This window comes from Cebus imitator, unplaced genomic scaffold (genome assembly GCF_001604975.1).
Source record: "Cebus imitator isolate Cc_AM_T3 unplaced genomic scaffold, Cebus_imitator-1.0 Scaffold259, whole genome shotgun sequence".
Classification (NCBI taxonomy): domain Eukaryota; kingdom Metazoa; phylum Chordata; class Mammalia; order Primates; family Cebidae; genus Cebus; species Cebus imitator.
This window is the reverse complement of record NW_016107574.1, coordinates 849576-860289: the sequence shown is the minus strand read 5'-3', so window position 1 is coordinate 860289 and position 10714 is coordinate 849576. Positions and strand designations below refer to the sequence as shown.

At 36.6% G+C, this 10714-nt stretch overlaps 1 protein-coding gene across 2 annotated transcripts in view; it reads left to right on the top strand.

Moving 5' to 3' along the window:
• The window catches only part of SMC3 (structural maintenance of chromosomes 3), a 36510-nt gene extending 26309 nt beyond the window's left edge, over positions 1–10201 (top strand). For both annotated transcript variants that reach the window (XM_017499687.2, XM_037728235.1), the window contains 11 exons: positions 1786–1938; positions 3695–3846; positions 4865–5023; positions 5634–5741; positions 6229–6337; positions 6960–7207; positions 7291–7503; positions 8111–8302; positions 8462–8639; positions 8801–8907; positions 9793–10201. In XM_017499687.2, coding sequence (XP_017355176.1) covers positions 1786–1938; positions 3695–3846; positions 4865–5023; positions 5634–5741; positions 6229–6337; positions 6960–7207; positions 7291–7503; positions 8111–8302; positions 8462–8639; positions 8801–8907; positions 9793–9864 — 1691 coding nt within the window. In that variant the 3' untranslated portion in view covers positions 9865–10201. The remainder of the gene's footprint in view (positions 1–1785; positions 1939–3694; positions 3847–4864; positions 5024–5633; positions 5742–6228; positions 6338–6959; positions 7208–7290; positions 7504–8110; positions 8303–8461; positions 8640–8800; positions 8908–9792) is intronic.
• The last annotated feature ends 513 nt before the right edge of the window (positions 10202–10714 follow it).

Here is a 10714-nt window from a genome sequence, read left to right as displayed (position 1 = left end):
TTTGTTACCCAGGCTGGAGTGCAATGGCGCGATCTTGGCTCACCGCAACCTCCGCCTCCTGGGTTTAAGCAGTTCTCCCGCCTCAGCCTCCTGAGTAGCTGGGACTACAGGCATGCACCACTATGCCCAGCTAATTTTTGTATTTTTAGTAGAGATGGGGTTTCACCATGTTGACCAGGATGGTCTCGATCTCTTGACCTCATGATCCACCCATCTCGGCCTCCCAAAGTGCTGGGATTATAGGCGTGAGCCACCGCGCCTGGCCGGTTTGTAGTAATTCTTAGCTTTAAACAGATTAATTCTGACAAATCATTTAAAACATATAATCTGTGTAATATGTCATCCTGAGCTGTATGCATGTCTGATGAATGTATCTTAAAGTATTTCGGAGGCATTCTGCTTTTGAGAGTATTTGAAAAATTAATGTTTTGCCTTTGACTGGGCATGGTGGCTCACGCTTGTAACCCCAGTACTTTGGGAGGCCGAGGCAGGTGGATTACTTGAGTCTGGCTGTTGAAGACCAGCCTAGCCAACATGGCAAAACCCCATCTCTACTAAAAATACAAAAAATTAGCCAGGTGTGGTGGCGCACACCTGTAATCCCTAATGGCGAGGCTGAGGCATGAGAATGGCTTAAATCCGGGAGGCAGAGGCTGCAGTGAGCCGAGATCACACCTGTACTCCAGCCTGGGTGACAGAGCCAGACCGTGGTTAAAAAAATACATATATATTTCCAATTATTCTACCGTTTTTAAAATGGTTTGTTCAATTAGGAGTCCAGACAAGGTTCATACTTGATATTTAGTTGATGTCTCTGAAGTGTAATCATTTGATATATAGCAGGGGTTATTAACCTTTTAGGCAGTGTGGACTCCTTTGGCTATTTGAAGCCTGTGGATCCTTCCTCACAATTTCTTTTTACTTTTTTTCTTTTCTACAACAAAAGCTACATTCAACATAATTTTTAATGCATAAATTAAAATACTTTGGATCACAAAGGAAGTGAATTATATTGGCATGGTTATCACAATATTTAAAATCATATAATTCTTTAATGTATTCAAAAAACAAGAATTAGTAGTAGGCCTAATAACTACCATAAATTTGAAGTACTGATGCATGTAAACAGTATTTTGAGATCTGACGAGTGTAGTCTAATATGAAAATAGCTCTTCTTTTGGTAGCAGAGTCACAGCTACTAATACTACTACTGTGATTCTTGTCCTGTTCATTGTAGATGGAAATGTTTTTTTTTTTTTTTTGAGACGGAGTTTCACTCATGTTACCCAGGCTGGAGTGCAATGGCACGGATCTCGGCTCACCGCAACCTCCGCCTCCTGGGTTCAGGCAATTCTCCTGCCTCAGCCTCCTGAGTAGCTGGGATTACAGGCACGCACCACCATGCCCAGCTAATTTTTTGTATTTTTAGTAGAGACGGGGTTTCACCATGCTGACCAGGATGGTCTCGATCTCTTGACCTCGTGATCCACCCGCCTCGGCCTCCCAAAGTGCTGGGATTACAGGCTTGAGCCACCGCACCCGGCAGATGGAAATGTTAAATCTCATTTTGAGGTTATTTTTTTCCTACTCAAATTACAGATCTTCTGAATTTTATCTTTAGAATCCAGGTTAAGAACCTCCAATATTACATATGTTTTTTTCAGGGTGGTTTAAATTATTTTCAGTTCTCATGTAGTTAAAGCCTGTAGGTTAGTTATTTCATTATAAGTCATTTTATCATTGAATCAAAATGTTATACAAATTTACTACATGTTTTCTTTATAGGTGACCAGGTCAGTCATCGGGGTGCTCTAACTGGAGGTTATTATGACACAAGGAAGTCTCGACTTGAATTGCAAAAAGATGTTAGAAAAGCAGAAGAAGAACTAGGTGAGCTTGAAGCAAAGCTCAATGAAAACCTGCGCAGAAATATTGAAAATATCTTTTTGTTTTGTGCATAATGATATTGTGGGGAAAGAACTGTTTTGGTTGCCATATGTAATCTTTTGTTTTTTTACATATATGTGAAAAATGTTTTGCGTTTAAGTTCAAGAGCTTATGTTTGTTTAGCTTTTGAAGATTAAGGAAAAAAATCTAAAAAAATCTATTTTAATGATTCTTTGCTTAAGTGTTAAGTAGCTAATATCAGCGAGCCACTTTTGAAAGAAAATAACCCATGAAACACCAAAATAAAGGTTGTATCAGGCAAAAGAGGAAACTGAGAAGGATTAGTCAGTGAATTGTACAAGAAAAACCTCAGTAATGCATTTTTTTTTTCCTGTTAATTTATGTAAGCAAGAGAGTGTTTTAAGGAAGAGTGGGAGGCACCAGTAAAGCTACATACTGCTTAGAAGTCAAATATATAAGGGCTGTCAGTTCATAATACTTGGGTGGTGGCACAGGCCTGTAGTCTCAGCTATTTAGGAGGCTGAGGCAGGAAGATCACTTGAGCTTGCAAGGTGGAGGTTGCAGTGAGCTGTGATCACACCACTGTACTCCAGCCTGGGTGACAGATTGAGACCCTGTCTCAAAAAAAAAAAAAAAAGGTGGGGAGGAGTGAAAAATGTCTGCTAGATTTTACTGTCTTGAAGTTAATTCATTGCAGATTTAATGGTAGTAGAGGAAATGGCTATCAGATACCCAAGTCTGATTACCCATAGTTTTTTTTCCACATAAAAATGGTGCTACCTGAGGAGTGGTTAGTTCAGCTCACCAATGAAAGTTGTGCATGTGCATTTTCTTAAAACCACTGTGGTGCCTTGGATAAGACAAAGTACTTTATGTGTGCTTCCCATTTTGCCACACAAGTTGAAAAATACAGAGAATAGATACAAAGTTAATGATTAATGATTTAAAGCCAAGTGAAACTTTTTTTTTTTTTTTTTTTTTTTTTGAGACAAGTGTCTTGCTCTGTCGCCAGGCTGGAGTGCAGTGCTGTGCTCTTGGCTCACTGCGACATCCGCCTCCCGGGTTCAAGTGACTCCTGTGCCTCAGCTTCCCAAAACTGGCATTTTTAAAAAACTGCAGATTTATAACTTCTGTGCCATCAGTGCAAGCACAGAAAAAGAAAAATAAGCACCTGAGCTTTGGCCTTGCAGGGGTTTGCATATCACACTTTAAAGAACTGCCTAAATTTGGCAAGATGTTAACACCAAGAGAGTATGGGGAAATACTGAGAAAAAGGAGGATGTTGGCAGTGTATACCAGCTGTCTTCCTGTATTTGATAATCCAGCTAGATTGAATTTCTTCCACATATGGCAAGAACTACTCTTTGTACATAAGCCCTTAACATAGTGCCTTAAGCATAATAACAGTAAATATTTGTTGAATGAAAAGATATTTAAAAGTATGTAATATTGTTAGATTTAACCTAGCCTTTTTTTTTTAAGTCATTTATTCAGCATCACCTAGCCTTTATAGATTTCCAAGAATTTGTTTTGTATAGCTTTTAGTAAAACAGAATACATGCTATTCTAAGAGTGAAATGGTAGAGTGAAATGAAATGTTTTAAGCTTCTTTATGATTGAACACATTTTGGGTAATATAGTTCAACATTGTTTTGGTCCACAAATTTGAGGACAAATTTATTTGGGGGTAAAGAAGAGGAAGGGATACACCGTATTATGTCTGAAGAGAATTTAGAACGTGTGATATATTTACAACCTGGAGAGAATTTTCCTTAGCCTTGTATATGGATTAATAATGAAATTGATCAGTTGATGAACCAAATGCAGCAGATTGAGACCCAGCAAAGGAAATTTAAAGCCTCTAGAGATAGCATATTATCAGAAATGAAGATGCTAAAAGAGAAGAGGCAGCAATCAGAGAAAACCTTCATGCCTAAGGTTCGTAAGTGTATCTTTGGTTTTAGATCAATTGTTATATATTAATTACATGGATCACACATTATGTGAGTTGTTCTTGAATTTTACATGTTTCATTTGTTTGGACCTGTACTTTTGGGTTTTTTTTTTTGAGACAGTCTTGCTTTGTCTCGCCTGGGCTAGAGTGTAGTGGTGTGATCTTGGCTCAGCGATTTTCCTGTCTCAGCCTCCTGAGAAGCTGGGACTGCAGATGTTTGCCACCACAGCTGGCTAATTTTGTGTTTTTAGTAGAGATGGGGGTTCACCAGCTGATCTCAAACTTCTGACCTCAGGTGATCCCCTGCCAGGGCCTTTCAAAGTGTTGGGATTACAGGCGTGAGCCACTGTTCCAGGGCCGGACCTGTCCTTTTGGATATCTCATCTATTTTACCGTTCTTAAATCTATAGATATCCTGTCTATTATTGTTGGCACATTCAAACTTTCCCACCTTCATTGAACAAACAGGCATTTGAAGCTATGTCATAGTAGTACTGTCTGATGGTCAGTTTTTGTCAGTAACCATTTTTGTCTGAAGCTCTATGGAATTAGTTGAATATTTGATTCCATTTTGTACAGATTGTATTAAAATTAGGAAGCAAACTTCCAAGTGATCGTATGTTACTGGTCCCATAAACTTGACAGTTTTGACAAATCTTTTATGTAGTACAGTACATTATAATACTAAAATTACAAAGAGCTTAAAAAATAAAGTACCTACAGTTGTACCATCCCAACACATTCTGACAACTTTTTGCTCTTATAATATGCCTGAAGATTTTTTATAATCACGGAATATGATCTGTTCCACCCTGTCCCACCCATACTATTACATCATATTTTTCTTTTGCTAGAGTTCTAACTACCAAATTAATAGGCATCTAATATTTGAGTTGATATGACTATGTATTTAACTCACATCAAATATAGATTGTTATAAAATTTTCACTATAAGTAATACCGTGTCTAATACCTTATTAATAAATGGGTAATATCATACAGCAACGTAGCTTACAGAGTTTGGAGGCAAGCTTGCACGCTATGGAGTCTACCCGAGAGTCATTGAAAGCAGAACTGGGAACTGATTTGCTTTCTCAACTGAGTCTGGAAGATCAGAAGAGAGTAGATGCACTGAATGATGAGATTCGTCAACTTCAGCAGGCAAGTACAGCTGAGAGGTGAAAAAAATTCATTAGTAATTGGCTACTGTGAAAAGTAACTTTTTTGCTAACTAGGGAAGTAACAAAAGAACTGAGAAAATACTGAAAGGAGGCTTGAACTTTTAATACCCATAAGACTAAGATTTTGTTTTTCTAAACCATTGTAGCTAGGTTAGGATTATACAAGAAATTTTCATTTCCTTACAATTTAGTTAATTAGCATTACTTATTAGTTGTAAGTATTGCTGTTAGTAAATTTGAGCTTGTTAGCCATGCCATACTTACCACCTTTACGTATTTGTTTTGATTAAACGTTTTAATAATTGATTTTTTTAAATGCATAGGTGTAAACCACCAACACCGATTCTAAAAAATGAAAAGCAGGAAAAGAAACTGTTTTTGACAGCATCCCTTATAAAAAGCCAGGCACAGAAACATGAATTGATGAGAGAGGAAAATGAAGCATAGGGCTCTTTTGAAGAATATAAAGTATTAAACTACCTTTCAGCTCATGTGAGCAAAATAGAGAGGACAGCAGATGAGCAATATTCCTGTATATGAAATGTGCATGCTTATGAAGACAACTAATTTTTTTTTTTTCTTAATTCTAGGAAAACAGGCAGTTACTAAATGAAAGAATTAAATTAGAAGGTATTATTACTCGAGTAGAGACTTATCTCAATGAGAATCTGAGAAAACGCTTGGACCAAGTAGAACAGGTGTGTCTGTGTGTGTGTTTTAAGGGCTCTTTGATGACCATAACTTATTGCAAGTGGTTATATCAGAGGCTCTGATCGGAAGTGTGGGCTTTGGGGACAGAAAGTTTACTGTTTGTGGACCTTGGGTTGGACTTCTAGTACTGCCCCCTAGTGTGTGATTTTGGATAAGTCATGTAGTATTTCTAAAGCCCCAGTTTCTTGTGTAAAATAAGCATTGTAATACTTGTTTTATATAATTGCTATCCTGGCACATTTTAAGTACTTAGTAAATGTTAGTTAATATTTTCACAGTGGTGGCTAGATACTTGGAAATTTTCTAGTAATTATGTCATATTTTTCTTCCCTTTAATGGATACTTTAAGTATTTGCAATTATATGAAGTATGTGTATTTTTTGGTTTTCTTGAAAGTTTATTCAGACAATAGCTATAGAAAATGTTGGCAGTCATAACATTTGAAACCAATGGAATTTTTATTTTTTGTTAAAGGAACTTAATGAGCTGAGAGAGACAGAAGGGGGTACTGTTCTCACTGCCACAACATCAGAACTTGAAGCCATCAATAAAAGGGTGAAAGACACTATGGCACGATCAGAAGGTGAATTTTTATGTAGTAAAATTTTATTACAGAATGAAATGTTCAAATAGGCAGAAGTATGTACTAATGATTTTTTTGTTTTCCATCATTATAAACAATGTGTGAATGGAATTTAGTAAGTTGACTATAAATAGTAACACTTAGTTTTACTGAAATGTTTGTGACAATTTTGAGACCATAAAGGATTCATTTTGTTGATAAAATAAGAAATACCTGACTCAGGTTGCTGTTATCACTTAGTTGCTAAGAAAATAATTTTAGTTGATAAGCATTAACATTGAATAATGAAAATTACATATTTGACTGACTCATATAAACTCCTAATTTTGGACTGACTTAAGTGGTTCATAGATTTTCACAGAAAATTTTAAACACTGATAAAACCTAAAACCTATTTTGGTAGGTTTGATTATAAAAATCTTTACTCAAATGCTATAACACTGGCTTTAAAATAGGGCGCGGTGGCTCACGCTTGTAATTGCAGCACTTTGGGAGGCTGAGGCAGGTGGATCACAAGGTCAAGCGTTCGAGACCAGCCTGGCCAACATGGTGAAACCCTGTCTCTAAAAAAGAAAAAAAAAAAATAAAGGTATTATAGCCTAATTTTTTTTCCCCATCTTAGATTTGGACAATTCCATTGATAAAACAGAAGCTGGAATTAAGGAGCTTCAAAAGAGTATGGAGCGCTGGAAAAATATGGAAAAAGAACATATGGATGCTATAAATCATGATACTAAAGAACTGGAAAAGATGACAAATCGGCAAGGCATGCTATTGAAGAAGAAAGAAGAGTGTATGAAGAAAATTCGAGAACTTGGATCACTACCCCAGGAAGCATTTGAAAAGTACCAGACACTAAGCCTCAAACAGGTTGGTTTTAAATAAGAAGTCTTGTTACAAATTGCTTGGTATGTAAATTTATTTATATTAATACATACTTTTCCTTTTTATAGTTGTTTCGAAAACTTGAGCAGTGCAACACTGAATTAAAGAAGTATAGCCATGTTAACAAAAAGGCTTTGGATCAGTTTGTAAATTTCTCTGAGCAGAAAGAAAAGTTAATAAAGCGACAAGAAGAGTTAGATAGAGGTTACAAATCAATCATGGAGCTGATGAATGTACTTGAACTTCGGAAATATGAAGCTATTCAGTTAACTTTCAAACAGGTATGTTTCGCTTTTTTTTTTTTTTGAGACGGAGTTTCGCTCTCGTTACCCAGGCTGGAGTGCAATGGCACGATCTCGGCTCACCGCAGCCTCTGCCTCCTGGGTTCAGGCAATTCTCCTGCCTCAGCCTCCTGAGTAGCTGGGATTACAGGCACGTGCCACCATGCCCAGTTGATTTTTTGTATTTTTAGTAGAGACGGGGTTTCACCATGTTGACCAGGATGGTCTTGATCTCTTGACCTTGTGATCCACCCGCTTCGGCCTCCCAAAGTGCTGGGATTACAGGCGTGAGCCACCGCACCCGGCCCCATGTTTCACTTTATAGTTAAAACATACACAGGACCAAAGCTTCAGGCCTTACTCAGTTTGTAAAGATTTTAAAGGTTTTTTCCTCATTAACGGGTAGATCTAATACATGTGAACAAATCCAGCTTATAGGTTGTTAACCTACAGTAACTTGAATGTTTTACGCAGCCCTTAGAAGGATCTGGTCTGTTATTAAGATTAAAAAATAATTGGTTGCTTTTAAATATTTTTCTTAAGTTGTATGTATAATTCTACCTAAGCAAAATTTATATTTCAATCTTTTTTTTTTTTTTTTTTAAAGGTATCCAAGAACTTCAGTGAAGTATTCCAGAAGTTAGTACCTGGTGGCAAAGCTACCTTGGTGATGAAGAAAGGAGATGTGGAGGGCAGTCAGTCTCAAGATGAAGGAGAAGGGAGTGGTGAGAGTGAGAGGGGTTCTGGCTCACAAAGCAGCGTCCCGTCAGTTGACCAGTTTACTGGAGTTGGAATTAGGGTAAAATACCTTTACATTCCATTTTCCTCAAAGCATTACCATAATAGAATTTATAATACCTTTTGCAAATCTGATTGGTGCATTATATTTCTCAAGTTATTTTTGAGAGATGGTGATTCCAGCCTTTAGGATATTAACTCATAATATGTTTATTCTTAGGTGTCATTTACAGGAAAACAAGGTGAAATGAGAGAAATGCAACAGCTTTCAGGTGGACAGAAATCCTTGGTAGCCCTTGCTCTGATTTTTGCCATTCAGAAATGTGACCCAGCTCCTTTTTACTTGTTTGATGAGATTGACCAGGCTCTGGATGCTCAGCACAGAAAGGCTGTGTCAGGTACAGTTTCAGTGTTGTATTTCACAATAAGCTGGTAATATTTGCTGATATATGTATGTAAAACTCAGGTAGTTTTGAATTTTTGTAAGAGTAAAGATAGTTGCTTTTTAAATTTTCAGATCTGAAAAGAAATTTGTTAAAGCAGTATTTTCTTTTTACAGATATGATTATGGAACTTGCTGTACATGCTCAGTTTATTACAACTACTTTTAGGCCTGAACTGCTGGAGTCAGCTGATAAATTCTATGGTGTAAAGTTCAGAAACAAGGTAATTTTATTTTACATGGAGTTTAAGTTTGTATTTAATCTATTATGTTCACTGAATTCTGGTTTTATGTTACTTCAGTAGTGAAAGAAAACTTAGAAAGTCATTGCTTATCTGATGTCTTTGTATAGAAAAAACTTTTTCTTCAGGTAACTTGAAGTTTAGCAATATTTAAATGGCATTGCATTGGTTTTATTTTCATTGGCATTAACAAACAGTATCTTTCTGTCCAGTCTATTCAATGCTTCTGTAATGCATAGTCTTTAACAATTACATATGTTCATTTGTGTGGACACACAGCTCTTCATGGGTATCTTCCCAACCTTAAAATTCTTGATGAAATAGCAAAGTAATAGAAAGTGAACAAAAAGGTAGCTTAGATGTTTAGGCATGGTATTTATTTTTTTCTGAGCATTAAAATACCTATTTTTTAAAAAAATCCATGCAATGAACACCCCTGTAAATAAAGGGTGTTGTTTTTGAGACAGAGTCTCACTTTGTCACCCAGGCTCGAGTGCAGTGGCACAGTCTTGGCCACTGCAGCCTCCGCCCCCTGGGTTTAAGCAATTCTCCTGCCTCAGCTTCCTGAGTAGCTGGTATTACAGGCACCTGCCACCATGCCTGGCTAATTTACGTGTTTTTAGTAGACAGTGTTTCACCATCTTGGCCAGGCTGGCCTTGAACTCCTGACCTCATGATCCAGCCACCTTGGCCTCCCAAAGTGCTGGGATTATAGGTGTGAGCCACCCTGCCCGGCCAGTAAATAAAAGTTTTCTGAGTCAGTGCTTCAGAATTATTTTACTTGATATATAAAATATAGGTGATAGGCTGTATATATTATTACCCTATACATTGCAAACACTGATGTATTTAACATTTATTCCTCAGGTTAGCCATATTGATGTGATCACAGCAGAGATGGCCAAAGACTTTGTAGAAGATGATACCACACATGGTTAATTGGAAAATACTACCTACTGGTTTGGGAGATATGTATAGTAATATGATTCTTATACCCAGGAACTGTAAATTTAAACCTAAATATTTGGCCATTATTAGTAGTTTTCAGATTTAAAGCCTCATAGTCCTTTTATATTTCTGTCTTTGTATTTTATAAGATACTCTGTAATGTTTCTACTTATAGTTTAAAAATTTTATTTCCTGTACAACTTTTTGTAAAATGTCCTGCTCCTATTTTAAATCTTTTGAAACATGCTAAATATTCTTTCCTAATTATTTTATCACTTATACTGCCTTTTTTTAATAGCTTCAATTAAATAATCGGTTTTATGACTAATTTAGTGTTTTCTGTGGCTTTTCACTTGTCATTGTCTTTTCCAGTGAGAACACTAATGGGATTGGATGTAAGGCCTAATTTTAACTTAATCACCTCTTTAAAAGGCCTGTCTCCAAATAGTTATATTTGAGGTATTGAGGGTTAGGATTACAACATGTGAATTTGGAAAGGAGGGAAACACAAAATCAGCCCCTACCATGGTGTATTTATCATTGTTATATTACTGCCAACTAAACCCAAGATTTTATTCAGATTTTACTAGTTTTTCCACTGAGGCCCTTTCTCTTTTCTAGGATCCCACAGAGGATACTACGACAGTTTCCCTGCACTGTTTCTCATATCTTGACAATTTTGAGGAACACTCAGATATTTTGTAGCATGTTCCTCAAATTGGGTTTGTCTGATATTTTTCTCATGGTTAGACTGTACCACAGAAGTGAAGTATTCTTATTACTTCATGTAATAGTACATATTAACATGCCTTATCACCAGTGTTTACCTTGATCACCTACC